Source organism: Rhipicephalus microplus, chromosome 5 (assembly GCF_043290135.1).
Source record: "Rhipicephalus microplus isolate Deutch F79 chromosome 5, USDA_Rmic, whole genome shotgun sequence".
Lineage (NCBI taxonomy): Eukaryota > Metazoa > Arthropoda > Arachnida > Ixodida > Ixodidae > Rhipicephalus > Rhipicephalus microplus.
Window position 1 is genome coordinate 25,048,577 of NC_134704.1, and position 21,061 is coordinate 25,069,637.

General features: G+C 44.3%; 3 protein-coding genes across 10 annotated transcripts; 1 reads left to right on the plus strand and 2 right to left on the minus strand.

The window, feature by feature from the left end:
• Positions 1-841: 841 nt before the first annotated feature.
• LOC119174869 (NADPH-dependent diflavin oxidoreductase 1) lies at positions 842-6,408 on the minus strand. Its single transcript, XM_037425980.2, has 5 exons — positions 5,579-6,408; positions 4,704-4,929; positions 3,863-4,174; positions 2,213-2,527; positions 842-1,381 (listed from the first exon to the last, which is right to left on the minus strand). Exons 1-5 carry the CDS (start codon positions 6,261-6,263, stop codon positions 1,159-1,161), a joined length of 1,761 nt encoding a protein of 586 aa, XP_037281877.2. The 5' UTR covers positions 6,264-6,408; the 3' UTR covers positions 842-1,158.
• A 304-nt stretch (positions 6,409-6,712) lies between these two features.
• LOC119174870 (ubiquitin-conjugating enzyme E2 J1) lies at positions 6,713-13,134 on the plus strand. Of its 3 annotated transcripts, none has more exons than XM_037425982.2 (8): positions 6,713-6,852; positions 7,039-7,142; positions 7,229-7,302; positions 7,374-7,505; positions 7,973-8,057; positions 8,719-8,824; positions 9,696-9,822; positions 12,195-13,134. In XM_037425982.2, exons 2-8 carry the CDS (start codon positions 7,112-7,114, stop codon positions 12,654-12,656), a joined length of 1,017 nt encoding a protein of 338 aa, XP_037281879.2. In that variant the 5' UTR covers positions 6,713-6,852; positions 7,039-7,111; the 3' UTR covers positions 12,657-13,134. The 3 variants fall into 3 exon arrangements, with proteins under 3 accessions (XP_037281879.2, XP_037281881.2, XP_037281878.2); XM_037425984.2 differs by having other exon boundaries at positions 7,042-7,142; XM_037425981.2 differs by lacking the exon at positions 6,713-6,852 and having other exon boundaries at positions 6,966-7,142.
• A 3,150-nt stretch (positions 13,135-16,284) lies between these two features.
• Positions 16,285-21,022, minus strand: LOC119174868 (zinc finger protein 706). 6 transcript variants are annotated; one of them, XR_012895311.1, is made up of 5 exons: positions 20,886-21,022; positions 20,497-20,642; positions 19,801-19,939; positions 19,607-19,720; positions 16,285-16,322 (listed from the first exon to the last, which is right to left on the minus strand). XR_012895311.1 is itself a non-coding variant. In XM_037425979.2 (4 exons), exons 2-3 carry the CDS (start codon positions 20,629-20,631, stop codon positions 19,850-19,852), a joined length of 225 nt encoding a protein of 74 aa, XP_037281876.1. In that variant the 5' UTR covers positions 20,632-20,642; positions 20,886-21,022; the 3' UTR covers positions 16,285-16,322; positions 19,801-19,849. The 6 variants fall into 6 exon arrangements, 4 of the variants coding, with proteins under 4 accessions (XP_037281876.1, XP_075751141.1, XP_075751140.1 ...); XR_012895312.1 differs by lacking the exon at positions 16,285-16,322 and adding an exon at positions 17,253-17,447; XM_037425979.2 differs by lacking the exon at positions 19,607-19,720.
• Positions 21,023-21,061: the final 39 nt, after the last annotated feature.

Here is a 21,061-nt window from a genome sequence, read left to right on the forward strand (position 1 = left end):
TTTCAATTTATCGAATGTGCTGTTGTTGAAAGCACCAAGTTTTTGTCACAACATAATTAGAACTAACATACAAGAAAGGCAAGGAAAGCGTAGGGGTTGTTATCTGTAGTAACTATGATGTGAATGTGAAGTGTACAAAAGAAGGCTTTCCGTTGGCGGGGACCGAACCTGTTACCTTTTAAATAAGTCATTTCCTGCGTGCGCTATATGAGCTTTTCGTCAAATATCTTGCATTCTACACTTAGTTTTCATAGAGTGAGTGCCTTCTTCAAGTTAGTCGTAAAATATTTGTCACAACCGTATTTTAATCCAGTACAATTAGATATTTGTTACCCTTCAACATGCTGTTCTTCAATATATGTAAAATACTCCCACTACATCTTATGTAATTAAGCGTTGTCCACAACTGGTCCTTTTTATTTAATTTTGTCATACAGGTGGCTCAGAGAAGTGGCAGGCGCTCAAGTGATATCGAACGAGAAAAAGCTCACTCAACAACTGTTATGCAAATTCACTCAGAGATTTACAGGGTTACAGACTTCTTATGGTACATAGTGTACAAATGAGTGATGAGTCTGTAACTTTATCATAAAAGCATTTCTTGAGGCGCCACCATCGTTCAACACATACAATACCTTGATTCAAGTGACTTGGGGCATCTTAACAGCATACATATAAAAAGCGCCAACAACGAAGACAAAAGAAGCACATATGACGGGACTGGCATTTAGGTTGCGACTAGCGTTCATTTGAACCTAACAATTATTTTCTCTATCATCAAGAATATGTGCACAAATCATCATATAAAATATTGATGTAATTTCTTCTAACATGACATCATGCAATCAGTCCATTAACATGTCAATATCTCTTGAAAGATATACCACTTCTTTTTCATGTAATGTCAGAGACAGCAAAGTGACACACTTATCACCTGCTTTCATTATTTAATATGCATGCAATATAGTTCAGGCATATTTCATAAGGAAAGCAGGTTATAAGTGTGTCAGCTGTCCGTCTTGGGCAGAGAACATTGTGCATGTAGATTTCATCAGCACGCCCTAGGGGCAAAGCCGAAAAATCATTGTGACATGCTTTTGTCGACACTCTGGTTCATCTGCAGTTGGAGCAACCACACATCTGTGCACTGAAAGAATGCTAAGACCAGGCTTCTATCTGTAGCCGCCTTGACTTTTCAAGGTCTTTCAGCAGTTCCTCCGGATCTCTGTCACTGTGAAAGTCCGATTTCAGCGCAGCTTTAATAGCATCACGCACACTGGGCACCATGTCCTTTGCATTGCCGGCGATGTACACGACTCCACCATCGCGCAGCAGTTTCATAACCTTGTCCTTACGCTCGGCAATACGATGCTGAACGTACCTAAAAAAGAAGAATACAGACAAAAAACTGCACTTTAACAAACTGACCTTTTAATGTGAACTGAATTTTAATAAAACTGTTCTAAAGATACAGTGCACTCAAACTCTTACAATCAGATACATGTCCTGTGCATGAATACTCTATCAGTGAGTTTAATTTCTAGCTCTTAGAGAATCAGTTTAGAGCCTTCTTATGTAGATCACTGCAAATGAAGTCTGCAATGTGATAAATAATAAAAATCTAAAAAAATTTATGCACTTACAGTTACAATAGCTTCAGTAGCTACAATAGTATAACTAATTTAAACTAAAATATTACCCCTCCCTACCCTTGCTTTTTTCAGTTTTGAAGGCAACACGAGAACTTCCGTTAGTACAACGTGGTAAGCAGGCCTTTACTCAGGAATTTTTTTCTGTGGGTGTTTATGCGTAGAACGGCTAAGGGCATGTACACATTATACACAAACAGCCGCACTGCACGTGGTGGGACAGCTGCCACATGCAAGTGGAGGGCAAATGAGTGTCGCCAATTCGCTCTTTGGCCGACCGCTTAATTCCGGCAGGTGTCCTGCCATGTGCAGGGCGGCTGTGCAGGTAGCACATGCACAAGCCCCAGCTTTGGTAACTGGGTGTCCATGTGAAGGCGTGTAAATACTTGAAGAATCACCCAAAACGTTAACACCTGAAAAAATTTCTGGAGGTGTTAGAACCCCCTGAGTTACAGCCCTGGTGATAAATGCCAGCTGAAATTAGTGCTCTGTCCCATTTACTTCTTTTCAAGTGTTGTCTGTTATTGCACTTAATTTCGCTTTGATGTGCATCGCTGACTTACACTTTGTGCTCCTGGTCACGAGAGAACGCTGTCACCAGGTCAAGCAGTCCTCCTTCCACGAGCTGGTTCCATTCCTTTCTAAAGAAGAAGTCCCCCTTCGCATTGCGTGAGCCAAAAAAGAGAAGGTTCTCGCCAATTCCTCTATGGGCACGATCCTGGATCATTCCACGGAATGGGGCACAACCAGTGCCTGGTCCTACCATGATGGCAGGGGCATTGTCAGGAGGCATCCGAAGGCTGCCCTTCTTCGTGCCAATTATTACACTTGGCCGACTGCAGGGATCAAGGCTGGCTAGGAAAGTGGTGCAAAGGCCCCTGCAGGATTACATTGCTGCTTCAACGCACAGTCAGACACGCATATAAAGGACCCACATATAACGAATCATTGTGTATATCGAACAGTTGCAAGATGCCATTAAATATATTCTTGATACCCTATATAAGATACTTCATATATAGAATTACCTGTACATAGAACTATTTTATGATCCCTTTGATATTCTACATATCAAGGTTTGACTGCATATTATTTCAGATCTGAAATGTAGTCAAGCTTGCAGGTGCCAAAGTCAAGGTCGTCGAGAGGAGAGTGAAAGAAAGGGCTTCATCACGTAATATGGGTGAAAAAGCGCTTTGCTGAAAGAGGATAAAATGTAATGTGGTTAGTTTTTGGCTGATGTGAATGCTACGCTGCAGCTTTGGTCAATTTGTGTGACAGAGGGAAAATTACTGTTAGTGTTTTAAGAGATCTATGTTTATGCCGCATAGGATGAACGGAAACACAGTTATGAAAAACCGTACCCTCAAGTCAGTCGTGGGAGCAAAAACTTTGTACTTACTGCTTTTCATATTTGTACTTCAATCACAGCAGCCTGTCGCTAACATGAAAAGACTACTACACTTGTTGGTGTGTACCATCTCCTGAATGTAGGCGTCGTGCAAGGCCAGCACTGGTAAAAAAATTCGCCACAGGAGTGCTCTTACACGTAGCACCAGTACACCAGGGAGTTGGAGCACCCTGGTAATGTGAGCAGTGACATCTACATCTAAAGGTACAACGCATATAGGACAGGACAAAGCAAGTGACACAGGTAAACACACTCTGCTTTGTATGTTTGTTTATGCGTTACTCAGTTTGTCCCATCTTGGATGTGCCATCCCTCTGGATGCTATGAATCATCAACAGGCCCACCCTGCAACTTTAGTGGCATCTACACTTTTACAACAGCCCTTCTGCCGACATTGCTGCCACAAGTTCTCACCAAACTTGACAGGCAACTCCATTCTTAATTTGACGTACTTCAGAAGCAGCAGAGTGCACGTTTCATTCAATCACACTAATATTGTGCATCAGATAGCAAAGTTAGTTTGCTTATGCTCAATCACCCCTACTGTTGCAGAAACAGCATCAAAATTTGAGTGAGCTTGTAAACTAGCATAACACAACAGCGAACAATGGAGGAAATGAGTAAGAACTTTTTCTCATTTTCTCTCTAGTTCTTTGTATGGCAGCAGATCGTACTGCTCTATTTAGACTTGCTTCATCACTAGTACATTTTTAGCATAGAAAGCAGCCTTGTAGTGATCATGCATTAGCTCCCTTCTGCATGTACTCCTAAATTACTTTTTGCAGATATATAGTAACCATACCTGCGAGGCCTCTTCAGCTTGGTGCGGAAGTTTACGATGGCCGCCAGAATGTGAATCTGCCCTGGGTGACACAGCAGTGAATTGGCAATGGAAAACGAGCGTGGGCGAATGGGTGGAATCAAATCAAAGAGGTATGCCAGAGGCACATTTGCCGTGGTGTGAGGGAAGTCGGCGAACACCTCCAGTACAGTTCGCCGCGGCCGAATGACGTAGTCCACGAGGTCTTCTTGACCAGCAGTCATGCTAAACTCCCGGAGACGCTCCTTCTCAAGTGTGTCTTCACCAAAGTGCCAAAAGAGTTCAAAGAACGACCTGTGCAATGGAGCGAGATTCAGTAAACTTCGCAAAGCAGTTCCACATTTCTACAGCTTCCGCAAAATCTTCACATGAGCAAAAATGACGGATACTGCCGCACGGTGAATACGACGACTAAGTATCTGATGGCGCAAACCTTATCGTTTTATTTAGCCAGAGCAAATGACAAAATATTTTTGTGTTACATAGGTATTCTCAATGAAAAGAACAAAACGACTTAAGTTTCCTGGTTATTATGTACAGCTGCCAATGACTAACAGCTAAGTAGAATGTCACTTCTTGGTGCTTTGCCCTACATGCAATAAGATGGGATCTGTACATTCAAGTTATCCCACATTTCCCACAGCAAAACCGAGATTACCTTGGCAAAGAATGGGATAATCTTTCTCTAGGTTTGCCTGGAGCAAAGCCTCAAGTGGCAGACAAATTGAGACAGTCGTCATCGACATTATCGCAAAGGGCACTATCATGTCTTAGGGTACTAGCATTTGAAAAGTTGATGCCAACAATTTATCTTGAAAATTACCTCTTTGGGATGCTTGTGAGGTCAAAATACTTCTGAACGCATTCACCGAGTGATACTTGTTTTGACAAACAATGGGGCAGTGATGTGCCCTCTTCAGTTGGAGCAAATGTCAAATATGAGGTGGGTTTGTAGTTGCTGAATAGTCTGAAAAACTCATCGGCGTCCTCTTCACAGTTCTCTGGGTAGACTACCACTACGTCACCGGGTTCGAATGTGATTTGAGAGCCTGTTAACATGAAGGAAGGTAGGAATCAGATTGACTGAGCATCAAAAGACCAGCACAGCACGCGACAGGTCTACTGCATGGAAAGTCTGTGAATGAATAGACACATATTCTACGATATCGAACTAAAATATCATACCACTATGTTTGCTTCATGTCAAAGCTTGGTGGTTGGTAGGCAATATATCATTTCCAGACACCGAGTACTGAGGTATAAACACTTCAAAGCCTTAGCTAAACCCTCGTATGCGACTTTAACATGATCCATCACTTTCATTTCAAACTTTTGCAGCAACTTTAATTGCTACTTTAGCATTTGGCACTACGTGTTGGAATCACCAAATGTTGATATTTGCTGTACGCTTTGTTGTTAAGTACGATTGAGTTCCTGGTAAAATCCCCGGATATATGAACACCTGAGATACCTATGCATAGAAGTTCACTAAGCTTATCTCAATCTTTACCTGTGGTGCTTACAATATCAACAAATCATCTATGCCACTAAGGTTGACGAGCAATGAGAGAAGATGCACTTATTACAATGAGAAGACAACACGTTTTGCGTGAGAAACAGGAGAAAGTAGACACTCTCTCGAGGTCAAATATGCAGACCGTCACTGTCAGCAAAAATGGTCGAAGAGAAGCAACCAACCTTGAATGTCAAGTTTAATAAGACGCACATCCTGAAAGTGTTCGGCATCGGTGACTCGCTGATTGGAGACCACAGTGGCATGAAACAGTTTCTCCCGAACAATGTCAGGCTGGCAGGTGGTGTACTGATCTGCACACGTCGTGTCACACGCAACCCTGTACTTGGGCGCTGGCAAGAGCTCCTCGCTGAGAGGCAGGCAATTGGGAGGTAGGGGATACAAGGTCATAACGACCTTCCAGAATTCTTCCAGCCATGGATCTATCATTCCATCAGTTCCCAACTCATGCTGCTCATCAGCATATAGGGGTTCGTGCAGGCAGTGGGAACCTAGCTGTACTAGGCGTCTATGCAGCCGTTTTGCGGCAAAGTTAAACTTCAAGTAAGACGAGTCTCCCAGGCCAACCACCGAATGACTAATTGCGTTGAGTGAGTTTGGAGGCAGGCTTTTTCGCAGAAGGAACGACCAAAAATGCTTCATATTATCGGGTTCCTCGCCTTGTCCCGTAGTAGCGCACACGAACAGAACTAATTTTTCCTTGATTAGCTCTGGTAGAGGATAATCGTCCATGGCCAGGACCGTCACGCGAAACATGTACCGCCTCGCTTTTCTGCCGATTCTTTCAGCCACGTCTTGAGCAGTGCCTGTCTGGCTGCCGAACAAAATCACGAAGCGCCGGTCTAACATGTCTGTACGACACCACTGATTAACTTTCAAGCGAAGTCTTTGATTTGTGTACGCAAGGCACAATGTGTACTTTTATCCCCTTGTTCAAAGCACAAATTTGTTTCCTCGCGACAGTTCCTCAGGCACGCAAGTTCAGGCTTCTGCGCTAAAGTCACCGCGTGTTTATCGCAGCAAACATGAATCCTCCATTTTCTGCCTTGTTTCGACGGTCTGGTCAAAAGTTAATACACTCATCACACGGTCAACTTGCTTGCTTCCGCTGTGAATAAAAACACCGCGTCGCGGCTACGTCACAGAACACCTATACTATCAGAAATAGTTTTGAACTTTCTTGAAGCATTCTGTCATGAGGCGCCTCTGGCGGTGACTTCTTCTACTGGGGGAAACGATTCAATATTTTTGTTATGGTGGCACGAAACACCTGCAATCTCAGGCTGTACCAGCTGTACCGCTGTAGTACATACCTGCACTGCGATTTTCAGATCCTGCCTGTCTGTGCGACAGATGTGGAAGGTGTACAAGGACTTTCGCACCGTTCGCTGTGCTAGTCGTCATCAACCGCATTTGCCTCACAGCCAACGAGCTGTTTGTACGTATGGGTTTAAAGCTCGCAAAGAGCCAATCATCTCTCTAGATATGCGGTATTTTCTTTGCGTGTCGGCAGTGCGGTCGGCAGTACCAGCCACGTCAGGTTTTCATGTTTACATGGCAACTGTGTGCAGACGCGATCGCTGTCGCGTCTAGTTCCTTGTGCTAATTGACAATGCTTTTCCAGTAGATCACGCTTGGTCAAGTTTCAGGATTGTCAAATTCGAGGGTGTGAACGTCGATACACTCAGCTGCTTGTTATGGAGGGGCAGTACAATCTCCGCAGCCCAGGTGAGCTATCCTCTGAGCGTTTTTAAGCGGCATTATACACTACGACTCTTCGAGTGAATGCTCGCTGTGGCCCCGATTGTTTGCAGCTGTGAAGCGTCTTATGCGAGAGGCCCAGGAACTCCGTGAAGCGACGGAAGAATACTTTGCGCAACCATTGGATGTAAGGAAGTGCTTCCCTTTGCTGTATTCTAGGCATATCCTCATACTGAAATTTGTCTATGATCATCGCAGGATAATCTGTTTGAGTGGCACTTTACTGTGCGCGGGCCGCCGGACTCCGAGTTTGAAGGAGGTATCTACCATGGCCGCGTAATCCTTCCCCCAGACTATCCCATGAAGCCACCGAGCATCATTCTTTTGACGGTAACACCGTTATCATTGTCTGCCCACTGCCTTGACTGCGCCTAGTTAATCAGCCTGAGAATACCTGATTGCCATGTGGCAACAACTAAATGAAATCTTAATGCGCGCCTTGCCAAAATGAAGGATGAATGTGTGCTCTCGTTGTGGAAGAAATATGACTAGAACAAATTTATTAATTGGCTTAGTTTCTGTCACTGATTATCTGTCGCATTTTACACTTATGTAAAAACTAGGGATTTCATGTGTTGACTAACCGTATGATAAATCACCTGGTGTATGTATGGTCTGGCTGCACATTTATGGTTTGCCCGTTCTTTAACATTGATTTGAATACGCCATTTCTGCTGTTGTAGAAGACTTACCCATAGAAAACTTGAGTGCTGGTTTTGCTTTGTGTTGCCAATTTTGAGCTAATGGCTCCGTAGTATGGTGCTGCCCGTCCAAGGTCTCTTCTCTTTTCATGCTAGCCTAACGGACGCTTTGAGATCAACAAGAAGATTTGCCTAAGCATCTCAGGTCACCATCCCGAATCATGGCAGCCGTCATGGTCTTGTGAGTACACCCTTGCTTTTACGCTTTTTCTTCTCATGTTGTATGTAGTGTGTTTGGGGAAGTGCAAATTTGCCTGCTGTATTGCCAGTCATCAGCCATTTTGTTTAAACACACTTAGTTGTTCATGTCAGTAGCACTAATCATTCTTTCTGCATGCAGAAAAGCTTTACAGGTATTGAATGATGGGGCAGTGCATAGTATCTTAAATTCCGCAAAAAGAAATTTTGACAACACCATCTTGTTGTAGTGCGAGGAGTCGCTTCAATCTAGGAAACCATGCACTGCTTGTCAGAATTCACTGTATTAAGTGTGTGCTGAGGGTCAACATAAAAAAAAATAATAGAGAATGCAATCATCATCATCATCAGCCTGACTACGCCCACTCCCAAAGGCCTCTCCCGTGATCCGTCAATCCCGGCCTTGTGCTGTATGCTGCCACGTTATACCTGCGAACTTTTTAATCTCATCGGCCCGCCTAATTTTCTGTCTTCCCTTCTTCCCCTCAACTGAACAAGTGTATTCGTGACTGAATCCAGTCAATTACCCTTAATGAGCTTTAACGTGCGCTAGAGTCTGCAACATTCCTCACTGAAACACTGATCGCTCCCAAGTCTATCTTCCTAGTTATCAATGTCCGCTTATTTTTCCTGTGACATTACAGTACGAACGGCCCTGCTGGCCATCATCGGTTTCATGCCAACTCATGGAAGTGGTGCGATCGGTTCTCTGGACTATAGTTCCATTGAACGGAAGCTGCTCGCAAAAAAGTAAGACCTAGCTAAATTTACTCTCCTTGTTCTGTAAATGTTATACGTTGTCCACTGAAATTGTCACTTCAGCACGTCGTGTTGCAAACGAAGATAACTAAGGAGCGAAAAACACAAGCAACAGCTAGGAGCACTTATTCGACCAGTTCTGATAATGCCAGTGATCGACCAGATGTTTGGGTCTGATCCCCTGTCTCTCTTCAAAACCTGAGGTTGGGCTAGGGTCCTTTCATCACATGGCCTCTCTGTTTAACAGATACAACAGCTGTTACTGTTGTCAGTGTGGCATTTGTGCTTGGAAGTAGCTCGATAAGCTGAGTAACACGCAAGCAGGCCCCAGAATAAGCAGTGTCAGGCATAACTTGTTACAGATGTGACAGCACTAGTGAGAGAGCAAACGGGGATGGCAAACATTATGTTTGTGCAAGAGGATGAGATTTTCAGGCCATGTAATGCACAGAGCAGATAACTGTTGGGCCACCGTAGTTTTACCATTGGTCGAGAGAAAACAAATACAGTTGGGAACACGAAAGAACTTAGTCAGAGAGTGAAATTGGAAAGTTGTGAGCATATTATTTCACCCTCTTGTGGATATCAAACAGATTAATAATGGTGGTGATGACAGTGCCGGTTGTGACATTGTGTGGATAAGAGTTTGACGACCAGATTTTTTTTTTATTTCCAAGTATGACAGTTTTAACAACATAGAAAAATTGTCGGCATCAGCTCGCATTAAATCATTACCCTGCAGGGCATAGCGAGCTGGCTTAGGGAGGAATGTACGAGTGAAAATAGTAGCTTAGTCTGCATGAGCTAGGCTGAGCCAGGAACTCAACCAGTGGCTTGTGCGAGATCCTCATACTTGTTCCAGATCACAAACATGGAGCTGCCCCAGCTGTGGCCCAATAGCCAAGCTGCTCAAGGAACACTCACAAGAACCACATGACACTGCCGCCGACAAGGAGGCAAGGGAGCAGGCAACGCAGATCATGTTCAAGGTCAGGTGCACAGTCTATTTGACCTCTTACTGCTGCAGAATGAAATATCCTTAAAATTTTATCAGTTGTGACGATCTTTGCAATTACTGACAAGACTTCTTCCTTTTATCGTAAACCTGCTCTCTTTCAGTGCCATAGTTTACTTATAAACTGTTACCTATTGTAAAACTACGCCGAAAGAGCATTCTATCTGTCTCCCTTTGCCATAAATCTTTCTCAAAATGCAACAAGTGCTGTAGATGCTCTTGTCCAGTTGTGACGGTGGATTGCCATAAAATCTGTAGGGGCTACTGACCTCACACACGGCAACCAGCAAAGTTTGAATGTGCAAATGCCTCCAACGCCCTAGGTGTACAGCTGCATTGAGTCTAACGCAATTGTACTTCAATAGAATGCTGTCACTATAAGCCACAGCAGATACCGGTGTGCAGAGCTATTTTTGAAACTGCAAAAACAAAGAAAAAAGAAAAACAGCATCAGAAGTAAATTAAATCGACAGTCAAATACACTCTGAATGGTTTTGAAGTGTTGCATGGCCATGTCTATATTTAACATAATGTTACGTGCACATCCTAGTACTCGCACTTTCAGTGTTAAAAAGCATGTATAAATCATCAGGAACCAATGGGCAGATGGTTCTTACCTGCAAAGCTCATTTGAGAGCACCACTGATAACCGGCCTTTTCCATGATGCTATGGTGCATGCACCCTTCCCCGAGCGGAAGTCTCAGAAACGCTTCCTGGTTTCGAAGGCCTTCATATTAGCAAAACCAATTCTCTCGGCCTATACTAAAACCCTAGCAAAATGCCAGAGGACAGCGCAGAAAAATGGAAAATTGTGTTGCAGCCGGATTGTATACAGTAGTACCCAATGAATTGATTGATTGATTTGTGAGGTTTAACGTCCCAAAACCACCATTTGATTATGAGAGACGCTGTAGTGGAGGGCTCCGGAAATTTTGACCACCTGGGGTTCTTTAACGTGCACCCAAATCTGAGTACACGGGCCTACAACATTTCCGCCTCCATCGGAAATGCTAGTACCCAATGAAGTCAGGCTACTCGAGCCTAGTGGCATGCTGCATGATCTATTGTGGCTAACAGCACGAAGACCTAGACATAGAATGAAAGTGTACACGTGTCCACTTCCGCTATGTTAGTCACAATGAATCTGCACCGACTCGCCCAATTTTCTATCTTACTTAATGCTGCATTATATGTAACCTTTCACGTATTATGCCTATAATATACCGATGGGAATTGATTTTGTCATACTTTTTGCACCAATCTTGTACTTGTTTGGTACGGTTGGCATTCTAAAATTATTTCTTCATTGTTAAAAAGTATTTGTATTGACAAATGGCTGCTATTTGGTCAAGAAACCGAATCAAACAGAACCCTATTCAATCCAGTTACCGAAATTTTGAAACATTCGCATGCCCCTAACAACAGGCAGCGTCGCAAAAGTAGGTGTATGACTTGTCAAAGATGCCTTCTTACTATGCTGAAGTCTTTATGTTGCCGCTTTCAGCTCGCAAACCTCAAATGATCGTAATTTTTCTGTATGTGTTATCACATTAAACTGCTGTAATGCAGCACCTGCCATCGTGTTCACATCTCCTGGTTGCTATGAGCATTTGGTGTTTAGTCCTAGAACACTTTTGGAGCATGTGTTTTTCTCCAACACAGCAATACACATGCATGTCCCACTTGAATAAACTTTCCCCCATATTCTCAAGCAATCCTCCAGTAGAAGTTGCCCCTTCAATGGACCAAGTTGAGTGCAACGGCGCTGCGCGACTGAAGGCGACACAGCGTTCTCAAGGATTTCTGCAGAGAGGTAGCACTGCCATAGACTTTCTTTAATCAAAGCAGAGTCTTGAGTAAAGGCACATTTAAGAATATTTAGGGTTAATCTATACACATGGAGCTAGCTTCCAATGAGGCCAGACACTGAAAGGAATCCACATAGCTGCATCGGTTCACACATGCAAGCTCTAACTCCATGTCTTCTGTGTATTACTTACTTAGCGAGGATCAAAAAGCTCACAGAGAAAATTAGGCACAAGGTCATTTTTGTCAACATTCTGGTTTCCATTTTTTGTGATAAGTACACTGTATTCTAGCTGGAGCGTGAAATAATGTCAAAACTACCATTTATGAAAGAGTGTCCCCCCGACAGCAGCAGATGGGCATGCATTGTTTTGTAGTAAGTACTTTTCTATTTCATTTATGCGAGGAAATTTAAATTAAGATAAACTGAGAGAGGTTGGATTGCAGTGGCCAAAGGCATGTCTGCCTTAACTCGAGAAAAGTACCTCCAGCAAATCTTGTGCCACATGCATGCTAATATTTTCATCCCTGTTTTTTAGGATGCCAGTGAGAAGCCCGGCACAGCCAGGACTAGCGAAAGCAATTCCATTGAGCAGACAACAACATCGGTGACTCTACCACAGCCAAATGACTCCAACAGCAAAGGGCAGCCATCGGCTAATGCAGACAAGAAAGCGACAAATGCTAGCAGCAGTGTCACTAGTGACACATCCACTACAGTTCGGGCCACCCAGTCGGATTCGGTGATCAGAAGCACTACCGAGGACACACCAGACATGGTGAAGCGGCGACTTGCAGCGGCACGAATCCTGGCGCAGCGTGCCGAGCGCCTCGCCCAGCAACAACAGCCACTCGCTGCACTGGCCGAGGAGACGGGCACGGGAAATCGTACGGCAAGAGTGAGCTCGGGAGACAATCTGCGCATGGCATACAATGCGGCGATCTGGCTCATTGGCAGTGCCTTCGTGGGCCTGCTCATACGGCGAGTCTTTTTCTTGTGATAGGCTAGAGCGCGGTTAAATGGCACAAACCTGACGAACTGCTTGTGCTCTCGTATGTGCCTCGTGCATCGGGATCATCGAAGTGTGCGTTAGGTGCTAGGTCAATGTCTGAACCACCTGCTTTGAGTGGGTGCTGATGGAACGATCCGGCTGCCTTACGTAGCGAAATTGACTTAAGTACTGCTGCAAATATGACAGCTGTCGATCTTATGAAAAAAGTGTTGGTGATATATCCAGTGCTGCATCTCTCAGGTGGTGTGAGACTTTCAAAAAGCCCGGTGAGTCGCATGTAGGGCCTATCCTTCTTGGGGGGTCAAAATTCCATGTCGCTGTCTTACGGGTGGCTGGTTTGCAACGTGGTGCAGTTGTGAAAATAAAAAAGAAGCGGCTTCTCTTAGAGAGTGAGCTTCCCAAGTGGGATTTTAGTCGAATAGGGAATGTTTCGATTGATTTATGTGTGTGGTGTAACGTTCCGAAACCACCATATGAGTACGAGAAACACAGAGGAAATGTAACGAATGCGAGAGTGCTGCTGCGTGGTATCCAAATTTTGTTGCACCTTACATGTCTTTCTAAGCTGCGTGGAATTTATCTAGAATCAACTTTAGTGTGTGTATATATTGTAGAAAACTAGTGATTAGCTGCCTGATAAACATGCACAACTTTCCAGGAAGCTATGCTCAAAATAATGCAAGCCAGCTCAAGTGAATCTATTGCAATATATGCAACCAGCTGCTTTTCTGTGCCATAGATCTGCCAGTCATCAAAACATGCAACCAATTGATGTGTAAAAGACTATATGGCTAGGGTATTCAGCTGTACTGTTGCCAGCTAGGGTTTTAAGTAACCTGGAAAATGCAAACATTCGTAAACCTACTAAACATAGCCGCAACCAGTGATGATAGGAAGCATCTGTGCCACTTGGCTCATTGGCAGTATTTTGTCTCCCACACAGTGGGTTTGGAAGCTACGATGAAGTCAGTTCTATGCAGAGTTAACGCTGTAAAACACAGATGAGCCGCCCCCTCTCAAAACGACACTATCAATGCCGCTCCTTCATGTGTAGGTCGCTTGTAAAGTATGCGTATGAAGAAAAAAGGCTTGAAAAAAATACATTCCTACACTTGTGCAATGCCCAGATTGATGCACATAAATTCTGCATGGTGCCTCCTTCCTCTATCACTGTGAATAAATGGATTTTTACACATCTTCGTGACCATGTGACATCTTTTCAAGTGATGCTTACAGCCTCGATTGCAGTTGGACACTGTACGCCTTTCAGGTGCACATGCAAAGTACAGTGAAATTGCGGTTGACCAAAACAGTTCACAAGAGACGGGATCTGTGAAAACACGAGTTTCCTCAAAGCCTGGGCAGGGGTCCTCGAATTTAAAGCTGCATAAGAACAAAGAGACCAACAACGATTTTTTTTCTTGGTCTAATTCTTTTTACAGCACAACAGAAAGTTCACCATCCGTAGTTTTGTAGCTGCAGTAGTTCCCAAAAGCATGTAGTTATCTTACAAGCAGTATTTTTTTTTTCTTGTTACCTGAAAGGCTGCCAAGACAGATGTACCTTTCCTACACCAACTTTGAGAATTGATAGCGATGTCACCCAGCCCTTCTCAAGATTTTTTAAAGGTGTCATCGTTCTGATTTTGCAGGAGTTCCTGTAACTATCCGCTTTTATTTCTAGATGTTCAACTATTTTTGAAAATAAACTGTTACAATGACATGATGTGGCATTTTACACCTCTGTATTTGAACCATGTTGCGAGCGCCCACACCCAAGGTTGCCTGCGCCTGTGTCATGGGTCGCTTGTCCTGGTCTCGTTACTCTTTCAATACACGAGCCCAGCCAAGTCATTGAAAATACCAGTTCACATGCGCATGGCCGTGCCAAGTAGCAGTGCACGTCATTTCTGCAATGAAGCATAGGTAGCAAGGCACAGTTGCACGAGCACGCTTAAATGTTGCTCCAGGCACGCTGACGAGCATGCAATCATTACGTCATGCAAAGGCAGCACCACTCCAATGCTTACTACTATGCAGGCCTATATGTACATTTTTATGGGGTAATATCTTTCAATATAAAGAAACGAACAATAATTTAATACCAACAAAAAATTGTCACTGTGTAAAACAATCAACGATAATGCGACCTAGTACATTGTATCTACCCGAGATGCCACAGGTCATTTTTCCAGACTTTCAACGAAGAAATAAAAATGTAAATCTACCTCTCATCAAAATAATATGGTTGGTTTGAGCCAATGCGACATACAATCTTTCAATTAGTGAAGTTGTGTCGTGTTCTGGGCGGTTGTCAAGTCCCTTCAAGTGCTGCGCGTTACTTGTAGCGTTAAGAAGTTACTCGTAACATTATCGGTGGAGCTGGACGACCCCCATACCTCGATGGAGACGCGCAGCGGTCGCACCATCGGCGGCCTTTCGACTGCTGGTACTTCCTCTACCCGCACCTCCACCAATATCGTTATGAGTAACTTCTTTAATAATCTATTTACAACGCACAGAACGAGCAAGATGGCGCCAGTCTAGCATCAAACAAAAACTCACTTTGTCCTCCTCTTTCATGCAGCAGTATTTAGCGATTGTTAAGTATCAATATATTCTGGTTTATCGAATTCTTCTGCACTTCTTCATGTTTTTTTTTTTTCAGAGGAACATTATTATTGTTCTTATCTAATTTCTCTCTTTTTTTTAGCATGCGTTCTAGAAAAAATTCTTATAAGGTACAGTGTGGTCTATCCCCCTTGTGGGTATGAGCCAAGATCTTCTAGGAGATAAGACAAGACAAGCTAGAAGAGCGGCCTTTCAGAGACTTTTTAAAACACTCACTGAGCAACTACTGCAAGCACACTTGCTTGGTACCCACTAGGGCATTAATAATAAACTTTTGGGTAGTAGGCTGGCATTTCCAATGCTATTTTTCACTATTCTTCTGAGAAGCATGGTATCCGCTAAACACTTGCAAAAAATTTTGTGCCAATTGTCCATGCAGTGGCTGACGACGATGAGGAATTATGGCTGAAGTGGGTATGCGTCACAGTTAGTAGGGAAACAAAAACAAGCTTTTGTGATAGTATGGAGCATTGAATGGCCCACTCATTATGCTATTCGCATTGCGCGATGACTGGTTGTTCCTTCGCTGTTGTAAAACGCTTTATAAGTGATATTAACGCGATTGCTTTCCTGACATCAAGCCTGCCTAAGGCAAGTCTGGCAACAAGTCACAAGCACCGGTGTAGCTCTGTGGTAGAATACTGGGCTGGCACCCAGCGGACCCGGGTTCGAGCCCCACTGTGCCATTGGTGCTAGGCCATGCCTGCCTAAGGTAAGTTTGACAACAAGTTGCAAGCACCGGCGTAAGTCAGTGGTAGAATATTGGGCTGGCACCCAGTGGACCTGGGTTCGAGCCCCATTGTGCCCTTGGTGCTAGGTCATGCCTGCCTAAGGCAAGTTTGGCAACAAGTTGCAAGCAACGGCGTTACTCGGTGGTAGAATAGTGGGCTGGCACCCAGCGGACCCGGGTTCAAGCCCCACTGTGTCATTGGTGCAAGGTTTTTTTTCTAATTTCACGATGTGGCTAATCGTCTGCTGACCACAAGTAATTTAGTTTTACCTTTATTGTAGCATTGCATTTTTTCTGTAAAAAAAAAGAAAAACACAGGCACAGCTTTAGTAGGAACAGTTCGAGGCTAATTTAATTCATTTTAAATCATATTTATGCTCTTGCTCACCGTCCAGTGGGGCAACCAGAATATGCTTTATACATGTGCACTGCTAGCCATTATAGTGCAGTGTGGGACAATTTCTGAATGTAGTCATTGTTTCATGCATATTATGGACAGCCACTGCACCAATGTGGTACAAAGACTTGTTAGGGCATGAAAGCACCCTTGCCTGAGTGTAACGGGACAGATATACACATGCAATAGCTGCTTGGGAAAGTTAGTGCATATTACTCAAGGTCAACTTAATCACAGTTTGTGGGAATCGATTCTGACTGCGGTCACACAGTCACTTAGGAACTGACCTTTCCTAAAACAAGGCCATTCACAGAAGCACAATAATGCAATTTAGATAATGCCTATTATATGGTACTGAAACGCAAGTACAATTTCTTCTGTCGACTCTTTCCCACATACACGGTCTAAGAGATCACAACTCCTTTTTGTGATCATTTGTAAAGGCAGCTTTCATAGAACTGCTGTTCACAATGAATACACCTGTGGGAGAGTCACAATAGGGAGTTTTAGAATCGGAGACTTATGGAGCACGAGATTCTACGAAATGCGCAAGCTGCCAGGGCGCATGCACAAAATCCAAGCTACTCTTGTGCTGTTTTGCTCGCGCTGTCCCAAGACATTGGGAAATTGAAAGGAGTCTTGCATAATTTAAATTTTGCAACGTATGGTGTCCCATGTGTTTGACGAAGTGCCACCTACGCTTGACCAGACTCCGAAACTCTGCTCCTCCCCCCAAACATAAGGGTAGCCTACCCAATGCAGCTTGGAGACCCAGTGTGAGGGCCCAGTGTCTTGGGTCCAAAGTTCTAAAACAGGCTAATGAAAAATGTAGCACCCCAATCCTTTTCCTTTATAGCTATGCTGTCATGCCTGTCGTTCATCTGTTTCATGATGTAGACGAGACATGAAACCGTTGTCATGCTGGCACACGCTCCTCGACGTCTTCTGCTTCACTCCCCAAGCATGTGCGCTTGGCACACACTCCTCTACTGCACTTATTCGTTCGGTGTGGGATGCAATAGCTTGGATGGGTGAGAATAGGTACAGTGAGAGAGAGAAAGGGATATACAAATAGAAAGGGAAGAGAAAAAAGAAAAAGACGTAGAAACAGAAAGAAAGAAATGGAGAGAAAGAGGTAGGAACAGAAAGTGGGAAAGAGAGGGAAAGAAAAGGAATAGATAGAAAAAAAAGATGTAAACAGCGAGAAAGAGAATGATATAGTGGGGCAAAAGAAATGTGGTGAAACAGACACAAAAGCGATTTTAATTCCACTATTTGGTCTTATATTTGCCAGGCGATACCTAATCAAACCAAATCTATACTTAGCCAATGCTCATGATGTACGTGATCATGAAAACACTTGTCACATCAACGTGTGAATGCACCGAATCAAGTTGGGACCAGCTGACTGCCCACGAGTTTTGCTATAACCCACGTTGGCACAATATTTTTTCTTATGTGAAATACAGGATATCTAGCTTTCCCAAATGAAGCAAATTTTTCAATGTTTAAGGGCCAGTCAACAGGCTCCAACTTTTTTTTTACACCCCCCAACAAGCTTGGCAAATCGTACAGTACGCCGCAGCGATCACGTTTTTTGAATATTACAGCGCTGCACGCTGGGCAAAGCCTCCATTTCAAAAAACGATTCCCGCGCATCCTTTCTGCGCTTGACCAACCTCCTTCCATGCGCACCGATGTCAACTCGGTGACCGGCGACGTGACACAGCACGTAGCTTGTCGATTGGTCTAGACCACGTCTCAACAAACAGTAGTGAAGTCAATGATAGTTCCTGTTCCTACGGTATCCTCACACGGACAAGACAGAGTTATTCAATCATACGATTTGCGAAACTACCCTTATGATCCATATAGGGAAACCCAGATACTTCGCTGGCCCAGTTTTTGGGAGTGAGCAGATTGTCGTGCCACCTGAAGATCAGCACACCAACCATTAACCACATTATTTGTGTTCTTTGTTATTGCTCCCAGATGGTGCGACAGTCTGCTAACTCCCAAAAAATCAGGTCAACTGCATATCCAGGTTTTGAAACGCAGTTTCACTGCAAGTCATTATCAGCTGTAAATCGAGCGAGTAGGCATCGGCGAACCGTCGGCTCCGATAGCCAGGCATCTCAGCAAGCGGAAGTACATTGCAACTGATCGAGTTCGCCGATAACGTCAATTGCTGACATGTCACATTGCCGAAGAGGGCGGAGTCACGACGACAGGCTATGCCTTCCACTCCCTCCGAGGAACAAGAGTGGCGAGACCGCACAAAAATTTGAAAGCAGCTGAAAGCGATGTTTTAACCCCGGTAACTTCAATATAGAATGTATTCACCAAACTCTTGAGGCAGCATGTCCACGAAGTAAAAGTGCACATTTTTCTCTTGATATCAATTTTCAGACATTGGGGTTGTTTACTAGCCTTTTAATTTGCAGGGCCCTGGCCAGCTGCAATTGCAAGCACCTCACTGGCTGCCTTGGCCTTCAGTACTATTAAGCTCATCAATCATGCTGCGGCATGAGCACAGACAACTCAGTGGAGAAATGCAAGGCTCGAAGTCTGCTGTAATGCAAGAAGACTGAACTATTGTCTTCTATACAGGTTTCAAAAATGGGAATAAAGATGCTGACAATATAACATTTTGCTGCCTTCAGAACTGTCTGTGAAGGCAGAACCTACAAGTCACTGAATTTCTAGTGATTGAATAGAAAAAGTAAAAAAAAAAGATGACCTTTTGCAATTATTCGCCAAGCAGTGCTTCCCATATGAAATGCTTTAGCGAGTTTCAAAAGGACTACTGGGCCACTCTTTGATGAAAACACCTTACTGGTATGTTAACTGAACATTTGAGAAATTCATATCAATTCAATATCATTTGCTATGGCCTGGCAATGGGCTCTGTCAGCAAATGCTTGATAACAAAACAATAAAAGCACCAAGTGCTTCAGCAGAATGTTAGGATCACTTGCCGAGAACACCAGGTAATAAAGATCAATTCAGTGCAGAAGTTGTATCTACATAGAACCAGTCTAGTAGTGTGCGCTCCAGTTCAGTATTATTAACACTCTATACTCTCATGCTGTATTAAACTGACAATGCCACGGTTAATCACTGATGGACAATACAGACACACACACACAAAGTGGGTTGAGTAGCAAAATCTTTATCACACCTGATTATCCAAAAAAAGCGACGAAAAGCCAGGCTGCCTTCAAAATGGCATCTGGCCCCCTTCTTTCTTTTTCAATTCAGAAACTTTTTTTTTCCTTCGGGGCGGGAGATAAGGCTGTACAAGGGGGGTGAGATAGTTGATGTGTAAAAAAGCAGCAGCGAGTCCAAAAAGGCAGTTTCGGCGCACACACACACCTTCAGGCTGCCACTGCCATGGCTGGTTCAGGGAGAAACCCCGAGTATTTCAGACGCCCAACAGGTCCTCCGGCAGGTCATTTTTGGGATGCTTGTTTTCGAAGTGCTGCTTGTACGTTTTCGGATCTGGCATCTGAGCCTAATGAGCAAGGTCAAAAGAATGTACTTCATTAGGCACAGACAAAACTTTCACTTTGCTTGATTCACAAATTGGACAAACTGAGGTACAATTCACAACAATTCAGCAAGTATGATCGAAGTTGGACAAGGTTACAGAGAATGATTCTAACCGGCAAAGTCTGGTTGTGTTCGGTTTAATCGCAGTAGCGCAATTACAGGTTTCAGCCAAAATGCGGGCATTCTTCCACCACATGCCACGGTTCCTCGATTTTACAACCCCGTTGCTTTCATCTGTCAGGCACCGCATACCACGGCTTTCTAATGGCAAATACCCACTGTCGCAACGAAAAAGCGATTTCTCACCAGTCTAACCTGTCCCTAAACGGCACATCAATGAATGGGTGCGTTACAAGGTCGAGGAAGCACCTCGCGCGCATCCTAGAGGATCTTCGCGGAAGCGGTCACTTACTGCCGCGTAACCGGCCAACAGCGTTCCTCAGTGGCTCATCTGGTCGTGACCCGCTAACCCACATGACTCGAGGCGAGAGGCCAACGACCTTTTTCTTTGTCACATACCTTGCACACAGTGCATGTGTGGGTTAGAGCCTTGGCAGCAGCCCCCTTCTGGTCACGATTCTGCTGCTTCTTCAGCTGCTCCTGCTTCTTCTGCGCCTTCTGCTGAGACTGAATTTTCTGCTGTCCGCGTGCCATACTCGCAATACCTACGTCACCCAAGACAAAGGAAGAGAGACGACAAACATCGCGTAAGAGACAGCGTGGCAGAGGGAGCGGGCAAGTTACACAGGCACGTTGCACATCGGAAAGACCCGACGTATGGCGTTGCCGACTCCATTATAACGCTACGAACGCTCAACGGTACGCAGTGCGGGCGTTTACTTCTCGAAATCAACATCAATGGTACTCGAAAGATCGCCAGCAAGGCATCGAGGAGGCCTAGCGCTTACCTTTACGTCACTGACGGCAAAGGAAAAAGGAGTTGACGAAACCTGCGCGGTACTTTTCTTCGACGCCGCTGCCTCCTCGGTGCGTGCTATTTTTTACCCACTTGCTACTCGTGTTGCTGACCGCTGCCGCAACGAGGACAACGAGCGCCCAGATCGCTTCTCGCGAGACCACGCGA

Excerpts from the sequence above, each read along its gene's own strand:
- LOC119174869 (XM_037425980.2), bottom strand. The coding sequence starts at position 6,263 with ATGTTAGACCGGCGCTTCGTGATTTTGTTCGGCAGCCAGACAGGCACT. Across the intron at positions 4,175-4,703 it reads CTCACAAGCATCCCAAAGAG|GTCGTTCTTTGAACTCTTTT; the intron begins GTAATTTTCAAG and ends TCCATTGCACAG. Across the intron at positions 2,528-3,862 it reads AAGCTGAAGAGGCCTCGCAG|GGGCCTTTGCACCACTTTCC; the intron begins GTATGGTTACTA and ends GTAATCCTGCAG.
- LOC119174870 (XM_037425982.2), top strand. The coding sequence starts at position 7,112 with ATGGAGGGGCAGTACAATCTCCGCAGCCCAG. Across the intron at positions 8,058-8,718 it reads ATGGCAGCCGTCATGGTCTT|TACGAACGGCCCTGCTGGCC; the intron begins GTGAGTACACCC and ends GTGACATTACAG. Across the intron at positions 8,825-9,695 it reads CGGAAGCTGCTCGCAAAAAA|ATCACAAACATGGAGCTGCC; the intron begins GTAAGACCTAGC and ends TACTTGTTCCAG.
- LOC119174868 (XM_037425979.2), bottom strand. The coding sequence starts at position 20,631 with ATGGCACGCGGACAGCAGAAAATTCAGTCTCAGCAGAAGGCGCAGAAG. Across the intron at positions 19,940-20,496 it reads ACACATGCACTGTGTGCAAG|GCTCAGATGCCAGATCCGAA; the intron begins GTATGTGACAAA and ends CTTGCTCATTAG.